General features: G+C 47.0%; 1 protein-coding gene and 1 long non-coding RNA gene across 2 annotated transcripts in view; both read right to left on the bottom strand.

The window, feature by feature from the left end:
• Positions 1–931, bottom strand: part of LOC109521963 (uncharacterized) — a 5,647-nt gene extending 4,716 nt beyond the window's left edge. Inside the window, exon 1 of the long non-coding RNA XR_002169466.1 lies at positions 522–931. This is a non-coding gene — a long non-coding RNA (uncharacterized LOC109521963). The remainder of the gene's footprint in view (positions 1–521) is intronic.
• Positions 932–1,619: 688 nt separating this feature from the next.
• On the bottom strand, positions 1,620–18,160 carry snrka (SNF related kinase a). The gene is made up of 8 exons (XM_019880116.1): positions 17,875–18,160; positions 13,311–13,682; positions 13,006–13,224; positions 11,187–11,433; positions 7,364–7,505; positions 6,782–6,994; positions 6,482–6,616; positions 1,620–5,111 (listed from the first exon to the last, which is right to left on the bottom strand). Exons 2-8 carry the CDS (start codon positions 13,431–13,433, stop codon positions 3,866–3,868), a joined length of 2,325 nt encoding a protein of 774 aa, XP_019735675.1. The 5' UTR covers positions 13,434–13,682; positions 17,875–18,160; the 3' UTR covers positions 1,620–3,865.
• Positions 18,161–18,805: the final 645 nt, after the last annotated feature.

Below are 18,805 nucleotides of genomic sequence, written 5' to 3' on the forward strand. Positions count from 1 at the left end.
CACACACACACACACACACACACACACACACACTATGAATGGCGCACATTTCAGAAAAGTAATAGGATTAAGTGAAACAGACTGTCGGTTCACTCTGACCCCAGCACAAGCAGATCTACAGTATCACGTGGTCATGTTCTCAGCCAAGTGGGACAACAAAAAAAATAGTTCAATGCATACAACACAACTGTTTTGTGCAGTATGTTACGTGCTCTGTAAAGAGTTTGGAAGTACGGAAGTACAAATTGTACAGGTACCTGTGCTTTACTTGTCTATTGTTTGTTTGTTTTCCTGGTGACTTTTTTCAGGTCATTTTGCAGGAGACTCATTTATAATTTGCTGGCTTCAATAAAATCAGAGGGATTTACAGTCATGATGATTTGGAAAGGTTTAGACCTTGAGTGGTCTGAATCCAGACGTTTGTCAAACCTGTCAACAATTCATGAAACGTGATACTGTAAATTCACTTCCACCAGGAAAGAGACACGGGGGCACCCAAGCTAAACACTACAGGTACTTACTTTCTGAGTTTTGTTACGGTCTCGGTTTTGTTTCTTGCATCTTTTTGCCTGGTTTCATTAGAGCGGCCATCTTAGAAATGGGAATTGTCCCAGTGTTGCACTGACCAATCAGGAAACGTGCCAAGTGCGACAATGGACTGCCCCCTACATGTCAAACGTGGAACAAAACTTTTATTTTATTTTTTTAGCCAGTACTCATCTGAATTATACGCCTTTTCTTAACTTCAAAAAGACAAAAATCCCTACATGAGTGCTAAAGTTAGCACTCTTGGTATCACTAGCGTGGTGCATTAGCGGACATGTAGTTGAGTGTGCACGTGTCATGACAGACTGCCAGCGGCACATGATGGGGAGAGAGTGCCCCATTCACAAATTTAAAGTCACGCGGTTACTGTGTGTGTGTGTGTGTGTGTGTGCGCGCGCGCGTGTGTGTGAGTTTTTGATCCTGTGTGGATTACACGGGCCACCGCGTGTTTGTGTGTTGTCGCATCATGCCGCGCGACGTGTGCGCGTGCGGGCACATCCTCGAGCTCCTGATCCGATCGTCTGATCCCATCTCTTTGTGGCACACTCGGCCAGATGTTGCACGGATTACAACTCGCCGATTTATTCATGAATGGGAGTCTAAAAAAAACATTCAGGAACGGCTCCTAAAACTGTTTTGTGTGAATTACTGTATTGCTTTTTGCAGTAATAAAAGGCTATTAAACTCGAATCAAAACACTATTGTGCTGGCTACTTCCTCAGCATGCTACATAGCACAATACTTATTTTAAAAAAATACATTCTCAACAACATCATGAAAAGATACTCTGAACTCCTTGTGTCAGATTCTCTTTTTCACTCAAAACCTTTGTCTATAAATGAAAAAAAAAACACCAAGTCAAATGTTAATTTAATATGCAGTGAGACACGTTTTACGAGTCAAATAAAATCGGCGTTATTCTTGACAGCGATAGGACCGACCTAAATGGCAAAAAAAAAAAGTCACACCACACCTTCCATTCACATCAGTTTATTCTAATATATCTCTATCATATACATACAGTACAATATGCTCAAGACGTATGGCACATCCATTATTGTTGTACATTTTGCAGTCGCTGGTATTGCTGTGTGGCTACAGTATCATGTGAGTTTGTTCATCTGTCCCTCAGGTATTAGTGTGCATGCGTGCGTGTATGTATTATATCCAGCTATCTATCAATAGATAGATCGATATCTACCTATCTAGATATAGATAGGTAGATATCGAGATAGTGGTAACGACATAGATAGCTGTATCTCGATATCGAGCTATCTAGATCGATAGCTAGATAGCTCGATCTATCTAGAAATAGATATCTAGAGATCTCTAGATTTAGCGATCTCAAGATAGATCTGCATCTATCTACACACACACACGCACTCACACACGCACGCGCGCACACACACGCACGCACGCAACAGGTGGATTTGTAGGTTGCTACAGCAAGATCACATGCATTGTCAATCTGAAGATTCCACCAGGGGTGAGTCACACATCCAATTAGACACAGCGATGCTTGATTTGGGTGAGGGAGGCACTGTTGTCATGAGCTATAGGAAGAGGAACCCCCCCCCCCCCAATCCATCTCCATCAGGGTTGTTTTTGGAATGACGCTACAACAGCGGCTACCATGATTCCCGTCAAACCTCCGGATGGACGCAGGTTCACTTCCAACCGCTTAATTCCCTTTTCAATGTTAAGATAAAGAGCTGCCATTTTTGGTGTAAGTACGTACAGGTATATACATGAGTGTAATGTCTTTTTTTTGTTTGTTTGTTTGTTTTGTTTCCAGTCTGAGTCACTTTTCAAGTTCTGGGTGTTTCAATAATCCAGCAGGAAGAGAGGAGTAATGGTGCTTTCTACGGCGATACGTCAACACTAGATGAAGTGCTTCAGAGTCTTATTCACATATGTACACTAAAAGTCTGCTGCACACTGCACATTGGCTTGTGTGGGTTGTTGGGGGTTTTTTTTTCTTTTCTTAGCAGTGTGGACACTCCAGATAGAAAAATAAAAGCGATGGACTACAAAATATTGTGCGCCACCATCTTGACTCTTTCATTTCTCCCCGTTTTCATGAAAGTACACTTTCAGTCGTCTTTTTTTTTCCCCCCCAAGTCAAAAAAAAAACCCCCACACAAAATCTTAAAAAAATAATTTAAACATAAGGAAATAAAAACCAGAACAGTGCAACAAAATGTAACGAGATGAAAACTGCTCGGATGCTCCTTTGAACAGCAAGTGAAGTCAGTGTTTTGTATGGTTTAGTATATTACATGATTGACTGTGTGCAAACCTTTGTGCATAACAATAGTGCACTGAATGCCTCTCTTTTTTTTTTTCAAACAGGCCACATCGTCTCTTAACGTGTAAGGTCAGAATTTGGATCGCCTCCCGGGTGATCCCCCAAACAACAACGGTCAAGTGTGACGATGGACCGAAAGCTGTTGGACCATTGAGATGATGTCCAGCTCACGGTCCACACGAACACTCTTTGTCCTTATTACCAAGACAATTCGGCACACGAGTCGTTTGACATGTTTTGTAGCAATGATGATTTTTTTTTCCCATGACTGTATGAAACTTCTGTACAATAGTAGCACTTTGGCGGATCAGTAAAACAACTACATGTTACGAGTGAGGCGAAGCTGACCTCTGTTTTCTCCTAGTATTACGAGTGAAGCTGTGGCTGGAGATCAAGACCCCGAATAATTGCTCAAAAAGCCATTTGAGGATGTATTCAAGCATCTTTCATATCAAGCTTTAGGTCCACGTAGACCTCGTCGAACAAGTGGGACACAACTGTGCCTTACGAGTAAAAAGAACTCGTAAGAAGAGAACTTGTCAGGTCAGCGTTGCAAATGTGTTCTGAACTGCATGACCAGAATAAATAAAAGGTTAAATAAAATACATACAAAGAGAAAGTTTTCCTCACTACCGTATAACGTTTCTGCACACGAGTAAGCAGAACTAGTGGAGCATTTCAGTCACACTAGTAGAGGCTACTAGTGTGTGACACATGCCTACTCCATGGTCCAGCACTGCAGTTGACTGATTCTGTTTTAATTGAGGCCTGAACCGGCATTAGCAGTGGAGAGGGGGAAAAAAACATCGCCATTAAGACAGTCACCCTCGTCGTTCTACAAGTGTGCTGAATTGTCTTATTAGTGAGGACAAAGTGCATACTAGTACACGGACCTTGAGGTGGCTATCAAGAATATGCGATAAATGCTCAAACAGCTTGCCACAGCCGCGCGCGCCCAAGCCTGGATGAAAAGACAACGAGTGAGCGGAGGAGTGCGTACACTCCCGCCCCCTAGATGACCTGGCAGCAGCTGTGAGGGGTCGGGGTGCACAGCAGACCCTCCTTAGGACTGCGGTGGATGTTGACCGATAGAGTCTTGTCGCTCAGAGGCATCTGCAGGGCACGGTTCTTCATGTTCCTGTGGTTCTCGCGGGCCAGGTCCAGCTCCCCCAGCACGAGGGTCCCCGAGCAAGACCCCTCCAGCAAGGGGTCCGCTCGCGCGTCCCCCAAAGGGGGCGGCTGCTGGTAGAGGTTTCCCCGTGGCGACGGCCCCCCCAGAAGCGAGACCTTGTCCAGGCTGCCGGTGGAGCCGCCCACGCACATGCGCCACACCGGGCGTTCCTGAGGGTCCCCGCCAATGCCGACGGGGCCGTTGCCGGGCGTCCCCCCGCCCGCCCCGCCCGTCAGGTTGTGGAACTGCGAGCTGAAGCATAAACTCATCAACTTGAGGCTTTCCACCAGGCCACTGGAAGCTTTGGCCGAATTCTTTCCCTGGCCCAAAACGGAGCCGGGGCTGGCGCAGTGAGAGGGGCTGTCCTGGGCCGACGGCCTTTTCTCGCCGTCCTCGGCGCCCTCGCGGCCCGCCGCATCCGACGGCCGACGCCTCTCCGCGTTGTCGTCGCTCATCTCTGAGGAGGGAGTCCGGGTGGCGACGGGCGGCGCCGCCGGGCCGACGCTTTTCGGCGACGGAGGCGACGCCGCTCTCGAGTTCAAATTGAGGCTGAGGCCGGGCTTGGTCGGGCCCGGCCCTTTTAAGTCCCCGTCCCCCTCCTCTTCCTCGTCCTCCCCTTTCTCGTCCTCGTGGATCTGGTTGAGAACCGGGGCGCTCAAGCGCGACGTCAAACGGTTACGGGACGAGGCGATGGACGAGGAGACTTTGGAGCGGAGCACCACTTGAGCGGGAGGGGCAGAGGGGGAACAACCGTCCTCCCCCTCTTCTTCCTCATCCTCCTCCACGCTGAAAAGGCTGAGACTGCGACTTTTGCACGACCCCGCTGCGGTCAGAGAGCCCAGTCTGAGGGGGTTGGAGTGGGGCTTGGAGAGAGGCCGCAGCCCCTTGTCCGGGTTCTGAGCGGCTGTCTGCTGGTTCTCCTGCCTCTGACTGAGGTCCGGCAGAGCCGTTTTGGGCCGGGGCCCTTTATGGAGGCTTTCCGCGCTGCGGGCGGGTGACTGGGGCCCCCCGGGGTGTGACATCGCCGGACCCCCCAAGCCATCGCTGACATCCTGGTGGACATCCACTCGGGTGGGCCAAGACTGCCTGTGGATGGTCACCATGCAGACAAAGCGCAAGTGTTTGTTTTTTTGACCGCTGGTGTCTATGCATGCGTGAATTTTTCAGTCATAAAACATGTTTCGTAAGGGAAGGCCCAACGTTATAGGAATATGCACACAAAAAAATATAGTCTATAAAGTCAAGAAACATCGCTCTGCTATCCAAACAGTGTTTTAAAGTGAGCCCTTTTCTCTGCTAACAAAATACAAAAACATTGCTTGCTTTTAACAACCTCATCGATATGATCCCATTTTATTTGGTAACTGCGTCTCATAAAGGAGATGTATTATCATCGTGTTACCGATAAAATGAAATTGTATTTTAGAATTAGCTTCTTCGCTGCTCGCAAAACTGCTCACTTTCCTGTGACGTGAGCAGCTTCCTAACTAAGTACGAGTACAATTTATCCTCTCCTGTTGTGATCTGCATGCTATAAAGGAGATTTATCATTTGTATTTTTTCGGTCATCGTGTTCGTTTCCATTGTAAAACTAAACCGTGTTTTAGCGTTCACCTCTTCACTGCTAACAAAACAGCTCATTTCTTGTTAAACGAACACCCTCTTAACTCAATATTATCACATGATATTCCTTTGCGTGTCGTAAACTGCTTGTCCGAAGGGAGATTTTTCATTTGTGTTTTCAAGTTCTCGCGTCATCGTGTTCCATTTTAAAACCAAACCGAATGCTAGCATTCCCTTTCCGCCAACAAAACAGTGCTAAAAGATTCCTAAAAGATCACTTAAAACACTCTCATCACAAAATATTACGACATTAGATTGTTTTTGGTGTTAGCTGCTTTCCACGAAGCAGATTTTAATTTGTTGTATCGTGAGCACGTTTTTATTTTATTATTCAACTGTATTTAGCGCTAACAAAACATCACAAAAAGCTCCCTAAAAACACACTGCTTCAAACAGCCTTAGAACTAAATATTACATGTTAGTCTCTTGTACATTTTCAACTGCTTGCTAGAAGCGATGATTGACATGAGCGTTTGAAAGCGTTTCGTTAGCTCTCCATTATCGAGCTCAACTATATTAGCCTTTTTCCTACTTTCAAAAGAAGTGCGAAAAGCGAAAAGAAAAAAATCACAGCTGCCTCATGGCTCAACATTATATCTTTTTCTCTCGTGTGTCTTTAAATGTGTGTTGTAGTCAGAGTGTTCTTGGTTGGATGCGTGTGTGTGTGTGTGTGTGTTTTTAAAGGCGGCCATATGTCCCGATGCTGTCGACTTCATCTGCTGCAGATTGAGAGTAGCCATCGTTGACTCAAGGAGGGTGTGTTTATGGCTTGGAGACGCTCTTGTGCAAGGAGCACAATGATGTTGAACACTTTCTCTCGGTTATTTTTGTACCTGAACTGGGCCTTGCTGGGGCTTGGCGAGCGCGTCTGGCTGTGCTGCTCCTTCTCCTGCCGCTCCCTCAGCATCCTCTCAGCCAGGAGGTAGTACGTCGCCGTGATGTGGTTGTACTGATTTGATTCCAAAGCCCTGACAAGCGAGAGACGCAGCGCCATCTCAACTCTCACGTGACATTTCACTGCAACTACACGACTAAACCGGATTTTGCCATCCCGCTGCCGGTGGTGCAAAAAGTACCGAACCATTGAACAGTTGGACGTTCAAAAGTTCAAAGAGGTGAACCGCGGCACGTACTCTATGATGGCGTCTCGGTCCGCAATCGCCCCCAGCACCATGCGCTGGATGATGGAGCCGTGCTCTTCTTCCAGCAAACTGCGGTGGGACACCAGCGGGGTGGACAGCTTGGTGGCCGGCGACGGGTCGACGCCTCGCAGCCACGCGTGCTTCTCGATCTCCTCGAGAGTCGCTCGCTTCTTGGGGTCCCGCTGCAGCATGTGTCCGATAAGACTGAAAGAGTTCGCATCGTTATTAACCCCGCAAAAGTTCATTTGGGAGACTTTTGACCCACGTGTACATCGATATAGACAATAATATTAAATCACATTCAAATCTATGAGGAAAGATCCCTAATCTTATATATTTTTGTGTGTGTGTGTGTCGAATCATTCCCATCAATTGCACAAATAAATGTCCGAGTGTGTACGCCATGTTAAAATGAGTGTGAGGAGGTGGGGAGGAGAAGCCTCCACTGGCGTCTTCACACGTTGGCGGATATGAAATATGTAGCACCTGCCGAGCGGGCTCGTCCATCTGCGTGTGAGCGCGTGCGAACTTGCGTGTGCGCTCGTACGCGTGCGCGCGCCGGCGGCGACTCACTCTCGGCAAGCTCCGGAGATGTGCGGGGGCACCGTGTATTTGCAGTCCATGATCATGGTGAGCGTCTCGCTGTCGTTGGCCTCCTGGAAGGGCGGCTGACCGCACACCAGCATGAAGAGAATCACACCCAGACTCCAGATATCTGCGGGGGAGGTGACAGCGAGGCGTGAAAGTGCATCCATAAACGCGACTTTTTCACCAAGCGCTCCGGTTCAGTTTCGGGGGGGGGGGGCGGCTTTGCGTTTTGCCTGCCGTCTAAAGTTGTGAAAAGTCGACATACAGTATGTGACTTTTTGGCACCCTGCCACTGGAGCGTGTGAAAAGCAGCAAGGAAAGAGGAAGAACACGGCACTTAACTTCTTGTCATCAACGGCGCCGAGCCAAGACACAAAACACAGGATGTTGTCCGTTGTTAACTCCCCCGAGCAAAACGCCTTTGACAAAATCTATTCTTATGAAACTTTGCAGAGCGACTGGATGGCCAAGGTGCGCCATTACGGTCCACAAACATCCATTCGTTCGTTTGTTTGTTCAATGAACGACGGCGGGCGACAGAAATGCACTGCGCGCCTTGTCGTTATGGTCCACTGGCATCGGGGTGAATTGATCGTGCCGCGACGAGGGGGGAACGCTTTGACGGCCGTCTCGCTTTGACGGCCGTCTCGCTCGGCGGGATTTCTCACGAGCCGACGACATCTATTCGCGGGGAACCTTGCGGAGGAGCGGCAAAGGTGCCGAGCCAAAAAAGCCTCCGGATGCGGGTCAAGATCTGACGAGAGGTGCGGCGCATAGACGGCAGCTGGAGCTGCACCAATACGATGACTCGCACGAGACGGTTGAAACGAGCTCAACGACGAGTTGGATTGAAACGTGGCTTGCTCCAGTGCCCTTTCCGCTTCCTGACCTACATAAAACAAAAAACAACCAAGCAATAAGAAATACCGCATCCCCCCTTGAACCGCATTCATCCAGAGCGGCGGTCATAAATATGCGCCGGCTTTCATGCGCATCTGTCTGACTGAGAACAAAAGCTCGCCCGGCCCCGGAGCGCTCGCCCCCTCCCCGACACGCATGCATGCAATATCCCGGAAACTGGGTTAACGTGCGCATCTCGGCGCAGCGTCACACAAGTGCTAATTTCATGCTACACTTCACTTGGCCACTTTGGGGTAGTGGGGGGCAACTTTTTTTTGCCGCGAGGCTTTCGCCAGCTCAGTGGTCCTTTGGCACACTTCCTGCCGTGACATGTTGCAGTCTCAAAAGTGACAGCAAGGAACAATATGGCGACAAGACTGTGCTGCGATCCGTGATGCCGGTGACGCCTTACAAAGTAACGCCTTACTTTAATATTCCCGTTTTTGTTGCGGTAACGACTCATCAAATGCGTTACTTGCGTTTGTCCGTCGCAGGTTCCATCCTGCTCTATTCCCACAACTTCTGGTTGTTTCACGATGAGCGCAAAGCTGCTGAGTCGGTGGACAATTCCCTGCAGCTCAAATTCATTTCTTTTTTTTTTGGCATAAAATATTGATCGGCGCGGCCTTTAAAAGATGTGCTATTTCAAGGTCCTCTCCATATAATTTTACACGCATCTTGGCCGCCCGAGCATCTTCTGCTACGATTTATTCATGCCGCACTTGGGTAGCCGAGAGCTAAACTGGCGTGCGGGCATCCAAAAAGTTTTAGCGCACGCTTACTCAAGAAGTCGTTGAAAGGACTCGTACTGAAAAACTTATGAAACCCAAAAAAAAAAAAAAATTGTGAGAGGAAAAAAATTATTAAAAAAAAAAAAAAAAAAAAAATCATGAAACACAATGACAAAATGAAATGCAGAAAACACGCAGCGAAGCTAAAGTCAGAAAAACAACGACCGTGTCGTAATTAAACACTAGGGGATATGTTCCATCTCTATGAGGATCCACAAAGTGTGTTTTTGTGCTCGGAGGCGTCTCACGCTGCTTGCAGTCGCCATCTTCCCCCCCCGCCGACGTCTCCGAGCAACCGCTACCGTCTCCCTCATTACTTGCGTCAGCAGCGCGTTCCGCTTCCTTCCTCCGTAACTTCATTTCCAAAACCAGATGGCTGTCGACACATCGCCCGACGACTGCATTGTCAAAGCGGAATACGCCGACCCTCTCATGCGGCACAGTGAGAGAAATGCGGTGCACAAAGAGCATTACCTTTGTCAAAGATGAATTTTAGATGCTATTAAATTGGGCTGAAGTAGCGAATGCAGATTATTTCCTGAATTATGCATGTGCAACAGTAAACTTTCTTTGGTGTGTGTGTGTGTGTGTGTGTTCATGCAGCTCGACGTTGGTCGGGTGGAAAGAAGAAGTCTATATTTAACCCGACATTTGCAGGATGTTAAAAAAAAAAAAACGAAAAAATGGAGGGAGGGAGCTGACATGCTGCATAACATCAGGAAAGGAGAAGAGATGGGCACTTTTTACGCCACTTCTGGGTCCTTTCTGCACCGAGATCAAGCTGGGAAGTTTCTAAAGTCCCTTCGATGTGCAACCATGTTCATTCAACTTTTGTTAAAACGCATGAGCACGTTAAATTCTTCAGGAAAAAGCTCACAATCAATCTCTATTTTCAATCTCGATGTATTTTGGGCTGCGCGGACGAGCAAGAAACTCCGAATGGGGGCAAATGAAAACTCGGACAGTCTTGTTATCTCTGTTCTAAAGTGGGCTCGTGGCCACCTGGCACACTGCAGCCTGGTTACCTTGAAGTCCTCGATACAAGAATTCCGGTTTGCAGGATTATAATTATGACGCCACATTGTTCCCACTTTATGACAAAATGCACAGACGCAGCACAAGCGCAGCAAACAACAGACAGCCAACACAATTGGTGGCGCGACCTCCCGTCCGGCTGATATTGTCCAACAACAGGATGGCATTATTTCACTCTGGAGATTTGGAGAACGCTCATCTGCTCGGCACAAAATAAGAGAGGCACAGAGCAGAAAATAGCGCCACTAATCCATCCAGTGAGAGAGAGAGAGGAAAAAAAAAAAAAAATGAAAACGCTTCTCCATCGCCTGCTTTCTCCATTTTGTGCCCTGGCGTACAGAGCAAGGAGACATTTCCTTCTTAAATTGTCCACAATATAAATGCGATCTTTTATGCTCTTACGTCATATTTTGATCTGTTCTCAACACTGATTCTCGAGTGTCATATTTTGGATTTTCAAAGAAAGCTAACGCAGTTTCCATTACTTCCAATTGAAAACGCTGTTTCGCAATTAGAACAACTTGGAAGTCAATCGGCAACGGACTAATTTCAACCGGAGGTTCAACTGGATTCCCCTTTGGTGTTTTTCTACGAGAGCGCAACCTACACCCCCGCCCCGTGTCGATCTTGATCAGGGCAGCTTTGTTCAACACATTTCAACCGTGCAAGTGTCTATCCAATCAAATTTCGTCCGGTGACGTTGACATTTAGCAGTTGACACCTTCGGGCAATGTGAACCTTGAGCTCCTTATCAGCCTGCTGATAAAGCTGACAGTGTGGGGACTTGCCAACGCACATCAGCTCTTATTTAGGAGAGAGAGAGAGAGAGAGAGAGAGCGCATGCTGCTATCAGTGAGCCGTATCAGCAGAGCGGGCATGAATGTGAAAGTAATACAGCTCTGGAGGACAGTACAGCGTGTGCCACGTGGACAGTGACAACAGCCGCCAATGATGTGCGCAATGTTGTGCCACAGCATTCCATGTAGCAATGAGCTCCAGCGCAAGGTCGGTACGACAAGAAGGTTCCCTGACTACAACAAGCACCTGTAAATAAATTAACAAAGGTTCGAGTTCCAACTCACCGACGGCAGGAGCGTCGTATTCGTCCCCGAGCAGGATCTCGGGGGCCGAGTACGCCAGCGAGCCGCACGAGGTGTTGAGCTTCTTGCCGGGCTGAAACCTGTTGCTGAAGCCGAAGTCGGTGAGCTTGACCACGCCCTGCTTCTCGAAGAACACCACGTTCTCGGGCTTGAGGTCCCGGTGCACCACGTGCAGCCGGTGGCAGTAGGAGATGGCGTGCACGATCTGGGCGAAGTAACACTTGGACACCTGGAGGCGGGAGACGTGGAACGTAAGTAACGCGTCTACACATGACCGAATCTCCATGATTTATAGTCACTGATTTTATGCTTGGACCGAAGCCCTCTCTAGTATAAAAGCATTGCTTGGGTGCCAAAGAACGATGTTCAAGTGAAGGAAGGAACTTTAGTTGGACAGGCCATCATTGTGTCTCATCTAAGTCATGAGTCGTCACCAACTTATCGCATCTGAGTGATTATAAACCTTTTGGGTGGGCCGGAAAATTCTTACTTGCGTTCACTATTGGAAACAGAATACAAATAAATGGGTCATGCGCAGAACAGTCTGGCTAATTTACAAGACCTCCACGCCCAGTTTCACCTCACATGACTTGGCAGCTAGGCTAGCAGAAGGCACAGAGCCACGGCCGTGCACAAATGGAAAAATAACGGAAGAGTGTCATGTCGTGACAAAGACAGCGCCCAGTTTCACCTCACGCGACTTGGCAGCTAGGCTAGCAGACGCACGGAGCCACAGCCGTGCACAAATGGGAAAATAACGGAAGAGTGTCATGTCGTGACAAAGACAAAAGGGAAGCAAAACTTCATTAAGATTTGTGAGCTGGAGAGATTAGGATTAGCTGCCGCCTGATGAAGTGCTGCTCGCACAAGTGAAAATGCTTCTATTGTTTAAGATGGGCGCTTCCCTTTTTTATTTTTTGCCCAAGCTGGACTCTGCTCTTGCAAGTTCATGATGTTGTGGTGTCGCCCCAGGTCGTCAAGGCAACAAAAGTCACACTCACCATTGGCCCAGCGGTAAATGGGGGCGGAGTGTACGGTCGACAACTTGCATTTATTACTTTGGTGAAATGGGGGGTGTCAAGTGCAACATCAATCTTGCTTTTCGGGATATTTTGTCACTTTGGCATGTTATTAAAAACACACGGGAAAAGGAAGCCATATAACTCGGAGTATACGGTCGACGACTTGCATTTATTACTTTGGTGAAATGGGGCGTGTCAAGTGCAATATCAATCTTGCTTTTCGGGATATTTTGTCACTTTGGCATGTTGTTAAAAACACACGGGAAAAGGAAGCCATATAACTGAGGCAAAAATGCTTCATATGTCTCCTTTCAGGAAACTCTTGGCCCATGTGCCACGACTTTAAAAAAGGGGAACCGATTAAATCATTTTGGCGTAAAAATCGAAAAAAAAAAAGAAGAAAGAAAGAAAGAAAACACCCATTCAGGATATGCGTCATCTGTGAAAATACACAATGCGGCTCCCGGATTCACAATCAAGTTGAATGACTTGTTGCTTGGCTCAAGTATGCGTCATCTGTGAAAATACACAATGCAGCTCCCGGATTCACAATCAAGTTGAATGACTTGTTGCTTGGCTCATTTCCCATCCGGCCACAAAGTTTGGTGGAAAGCGGTTGTGCAGTTTTTTTTGCGTAATGCTGCTAGGGGGAGACAAAACAAACACACCTTGTAGTCATAGTCGCATGAGCCCAAATGTCAGCTTTCTTTCTCCCTTCGCTTTCACGGCCGTTCCACTACGACGACGACGTGCACGATTGCGCCCGCAGCGCGACTCACTTCCTCACTGAGGCCTCCCTCGTGCTTCATGATGCAGTCGAACATGTCGCCGCCGTCCCCCAGTTCCAGAATGAGGTAGAGCTTCGTGGCCGTGTCGATGACCTCGTACAGGCGCACGACGTTGGGATGCTGCACCAGTTTCATGCATCGCACCTCCTGGAAAAGGTGGCCCCGCGCCACCTGGTCCAGCTTGGTCTTGTCAATCACCTTCACCGCCACCTGAGACGTCAGGGAGCCAGTCAGAAGGAGCGCGCCAAAAAAATAAAGCAATCAATGTATCAATAAATAATCGGGGAAGTGTCGACCTTTTCTCCAGTGAAGACATGCCGGGCAAGTTTGACCACAGCGAAGTGTCCGCGGCCCAGCGTCTTGTCCAGGTCGTACAGCCCGGCAATCTTCCCGTCATGGTGACGTTTGAGGCCCGCCATGGCCTCTGGCGGGAAAGCGAGGGGAGAGGGGAGAGGGGAGAGGGGGGAGAAGTCTCGTGTCACCCTTTGGTCCCTGCGTCAGATGTCCATCTTCTTTGACATGTGGCTCGACTGTCAGCGGAGGCGTGTCACAACAAGATAAGAGGCGGCCAGAGGCTGATCTGAGATCAACTGCTTGCTGGGGTGGCTTCAAGGGACGCCGGGTAAAAAAAAAAAAAAAAAATCACCTTAGTCCCATCTTGTCATGCTCTATGGGGGGAAAAAAAGAAGTCATGCGTTAATCACACACGAAAACTTTTCCAGCCCATTCGGGTATGAGCTGGAGCGCCGGAGCTGAGCCCAGCCGCCTCTCCGTGGTCGCCAGCCAGTCACGTGACACACACAAACAAACATTAGCACTCACATCCATCCCAATGGAGAATCTTAGAACTGTGAGGCAGACATTCTAACCTTGATGTCACCGTACTGAGAACAGTCACTTTATTTCGAGAAAAAAAACAGCCTCCAACACCGATAAGTCGTCTGCCTTCGTAAACTTAACTGGTCACCATTACGATTAGTAAGGAAGAACTTTTGTCTCGTTTCCTGTTTTATGAGTGTGGCCCATACACTTCCAAATGTTATGACGCATGCCACTGCTTTGTTAAGTTTTATTTTTAGAACAAGCGGCGGCCTGTGGGACAGTAAAAAATGCACTGGGATTTTTCGAACGTGCCGAGTGGCTGCTGCGATGCGACCGTTACAAGTTGCTTGTTCAAAGGCACGGGATGTTGCATGAAGGCGTTCAATTGACTTCCCGTGTCCTTGTGTGTAGCCTTCATGATGACTTTTTACCGCGACACTGTTGGAACGATCCAGACATTTTCCAGTCAACACACATTGCTCACGGCAGTCACAAGTGTGTTTTGCTTTTTTGTGAAGCTACCACAGAAGAGAAGCTGATGTATTTTTTTCACGATACAGGAAATTGTCTGCTCAGTAAAATATGGCCATTGTAATGACTATCAATTATCCACACACAAATGTACTTTATCAATAGCACAGACTGACACATTTATCTCTCAAAATCCAACAATGTATTCAAATGAATACAGCGTTGATAAGATTTCCAAAGTAGTATTTCCTTTTCGTGTCATTCCCAAATGATACCGTGTCATGCCATTAAATCGCCAAATGATCCAAAAATGCATTGGTACCATAAAAGCCGTTCAAGCTATAAAGCAATAAAGTTCCAATAATGAGGTCAACTCACAGGAGACCGTTAGCCCATGTTCATTCCGGTCACCTAAAATCACGCTAAAAGGCTCCCAGCGTGCGGGACGCGTCGTTCCTGGCATACTTGCTCCCAACATCGGCCTAATGGCGTAACAACGCCCGCAGGCGGGAGGAGCGGCCTGACATTCTTGACTTCCACGAGCCTACCTGCATGCCGAGCCGACGCGGAGCGCGCGACAGGCCCGCCAAGTACGGGCCCGGAACATTCCTGCAAGGTGATCCACACCTAAGGTGTGCCCACACTCACCTAAATTCAGAGAAACAATAAGGACAAAGGGGAGCTGTTGCCAGGGAGCACACCTTCATAGGGAACAGCAAAATACAGCATGCAAGACAGAAAATACCGCCCACCCGCTGCAGCGGGCCGGTCCACCAAATATTCCAAACATCTCTGAGTGTGAGGAAATTAGGACTGTTTGGCACGGCCTTAAATGGCAGTGCCATTAATCAAAATTTTAAAAATGCCTTTTTTTTCCCCCATAGGAAATCAGAACTATAGGATATTAATTAATGAAAACATACAGGAATGACATCATAAAATAGAATGTAAAGAACGTTTGGGCAAATTTAGAGGTGCAATTCAATGGACATTGGGTTGCTCCTTCTACTCAGCTAGCCTTGGCTACTTTACAATACAGACAAATGGATACACATGGAGACGGTCACAACCCCTCTGTAAGCTGCAGCAACGGCCATTCTTAGTCTTTTAACACCATCGTCTTCTTCCATCAGGCTCTTTTATTGCCATTTGCAAACAGTGCGAAACTAATTGCGCTCATCTTTGTCTGTCGCTGCAATTCATTGATTGTGGGGGCTGGAATGGATGGATTCATGTCAGCTCGATTCATTTCAATGAGGAAAATTGATGCGCTACTCGAGTAAGTTGAGTTACGAGCTTGGTCATGGAACACATTTAACTCGTAAACTAAGTTATCACTTTATCAGCATTTTTTTTCGGGGGGTGTGGGGGGGGGTCCCAGATTTGATTCATCTCTTGCGTTGGATCTCATTCGATGGCACGGGTGTACCTAATGACGTGTCCTGCTTTAAGCGCAGCGCCACACATGGCCATGTTACGTGTGCTCAGCGTAAGCATGTGTTGGCTTAATCTCTCCTTGACGCTCCGGTTACCTAATAAGGCGTAAGTGTGCGAGCGCTTCCTGTATATCCACGAACGAGTGGACGTTGCGTCTTGAAAATGCACGTCAGGAGTCTGTTGCGTAAGCGAGCAAAGCGTGTTCATTTTTACAAGGGTGCGGGAGTGTACACATGCCAATACTGTACAACATATACCGTGTCAAGGAATCCAGGCGGTACTAATGACAGGCGCCAATATATCATAGGATGTGACATATGATAACGACTGAAGACCACACGAGCAATAGTTGTCACGAGGGTTTCCCAAATTGAAGAGCTGGGCCTTTAAATACGGTCATTAAACAGGCACGCACAACTCATTATGATCAGTTTTGGTGCGTTTCACGTTGATACGATGGCCATGCACAAACCCACCGTGATAACACAGTTTTCTAGGAGTGGCGACAAACACATGAGTCACATTAATATTTAATGCAAACCTACTCAACTCGATTTCCATTATGGCAGGGTATCGCATCTATATGCGTACTGCAGCAACACAAACACTAATCACCATCCTCGACAGCTAACGATATAAACTCAACACAACCATTGGAAGTGCATAGACGATATTACTACGACTTCTTCTTCTTTGACTACTACTACTACTACTACTACTACTACTCGTGCAATTTTCTACAATTGTTTTGGGTCGCTAGTGAGAGAGCGCCTATCTCGGCTGACGTCTGGGAGAGAGGTGAGGTACACCCAGGCGTGGTCACCAGTCATTCACACGGCACATAATGACAATCATTCACACTGACAAACCATGTTGACTGAAATAAACCTCAAAAACGCCCCGCAGGAAAGCCGGAGCAAAAAGTGGAACTCAGAACTGCGAGGCAGATGAGTTCACCAGAGTCATCTGTTCTTTTCATTAACACTTATTTGCATTTTTTTTTTTAAATGTGAGTAGCATCTTGATCAGTCAATTTCTATTTTTGTTGGCTACTCACATTTACACTGACAATAAAGTATTTCCATTCCATTCATTTAGTGAGAAAATCACCAAATGCAAAGGGTTCAAAGCAGAGCTCGGTGAGACACCGTGTGTGGATTACAATATGGAGTCATGTCTCCTCCTCATCCGTTTCTTTGGAAGCGGAAACAGTACATACAAATGAGATGAAAATATAGACTGTATATAATGGAAGAAAAAAAATTATCAGTTTTAGGGGCAGCATAGTGAGCCTTGTGGTTAGCATGTTTGCATCAGAGCCAGGAGGCCGTCAGTGTGGAGTTTTCTCTTTGCAGTTTCCAAATCCGTGCACGTTAGGATCATTTAAAACGAAAGTGTCCACATGTTTGAGAAATAGGCATGGTGGAAAACTCCCTTTCGCAGTTCTGAGGTTGGAAGGTCAAATCCCAGCTCCGGTCTTCCTGTGTGGACGTTACATGTTCTCCTCGTGCTGGCGTGCATTTTCTCGTAGGTTCCAATGGCATGCATAAAGTAATTAAATAATGAGCCATACGTGATAACCATGAATCCACGGTGTTGCCTACATGTAATCCAAAAATTATAAATTTGATCATACTGTATGATTATTACATGGTCAGAAAAGTTTACTATTGTCTTTTTTCTAGCTCTTCCACACTTTCCAACCATATTTGCTAATTCTATAGAAACCGGATGGCTTGCTAGATGGATGGATGGATGGATGCTTTGTCTTTTTAATCCCCTAATCCATCATGCATTACTGCTTTAGTTCATGTAAATAAGGGTGCCTCTTTGTGTACATTTTTTTTTGTTTAAAGCACAGCCAAATCACATTTTAAAATGCCATTCATAGTGAAATAGTTTACTCCAATGCGTCCAATAATAGCAACAGTGTCAACAAACCATTGTTAGATTTTCACTGCTATGGTAATAATGGCCATATGGGTCCCTCAAAACTCAATCCAAAAGAAATTCGGATTGACAACAACGCAAAAAAAAATCCCGCAGTGGATTCAGACGAACCTGGCGAATTTGACATAAGTGATCACCCGGGCCCACGGAACCAGTCTTTGCCTTGCATGCGCCGCTTACCACGGAAGGAAGCAGCCAGCCAGTCAATGCTTGTCCTCTTCGGGCTCCCCCTTAACCAGACGGAAAGGCCGCACGGGGATCCGGCTGCTGGAACTGCAGCTTTCGACGACGTTTCGACCAGCCAAGTTTTGGGTGATGCGCGGAACCGATTGAGGGTGAACAACACGGCGTTTTAAACCCAAACAGCTTCCGAATAAAATTTGGACGGCTCTCTCCCCTCACCGTAGCTCGCTCCAGCCCTCTCGTTCGATTGCGTCAAGCGACGGATGTGGTTAGCTCGAACACAGGAAGTGAGCGCGGTTGGAGTTATCAAAACACAAGATCGTTGTATTATTAACGACTCTTCAGTCAATCGGCCCTACATTTGAAGAGGTTTAATAAAGTGCTGTTTCAAAGCACAAACATTAGATTGACCCTGCCAGAATATCATTTTGGTTCGATACGAAACCCTAAAAACGAAACATGAGGGGGCGAGGGGAAGAAAGACATAAAAACATGTTAAACTCGACACGAACTACAAACGAGTGTACCCATCCCATGCCAGATTTCATTTGCTAATTTTCATTTTCGTTTGGTAATTCAAACGTCAACAATATTTATTTTTTTGAACAACAAATTAACCAGTTTCCGCTTGTGTCGCTTTCTGCACAGCGTCAACTTGATTGTCACTGCGCATCGGCCATCTCTGACGTCAGTATTGCGTTAATACGCTGAATATTTACCGAGTTCTTTTCATAGTGCAACCCACCAAAAAAGCAAACAAACAAAAAAAAAACCTCACAGCCTTATTATGTATAATCACAGAACAAGGGGATTCGTGGAACTGTATAAATTCAAAAGCACAACGGCTGATTATGGAATTAATGTGTGTAAAAAGACGCTAGCTGCATAAGACTGTATACTGTATGTGAATGTGCTATTTGCAGCACGA

This window comes from Hippocampus comes, unplaced genomic scaffold, assembly GCF_001891065.2.
Source record: "Hippocampus comes isolate QL1 unplaced genomic scaffold, H_comes_QL1_v1.1 scaffold612, whole genome shotgun sequence".
Lineage (NCBI taxonomy): Eukaryota > Metazoa > Chordata > Actinopteri > Syngnathiformes > Syngnathidae > Hippocampus > Hippocampus comes.

Bases quoted from the DNA above. Each gene is read 5' to 3' on its own strand.
- snrka (XM_019880116.1), bottom strand. From the start codon at position 13,433: ATGGCGGGCCTCAAACGTCACCATGACGGGAAGATTGCCGGGCTGTAC. The intron at 11,434-13,005 runs GTGAGTCGCGCT...TCCCGCCTCCAG, and splicing joins AGGGAGGCCTCAGTGAGGAA to GTGTCCAAGTGTTACTTCGC. The intron at 5,112-6,481 runs GTACAAAAATAA...GACCATCCACAG, and splicing joins CCCAGCAAGGCCCAGTTCAG to GCAGTCTTGGCCCACCCGAG.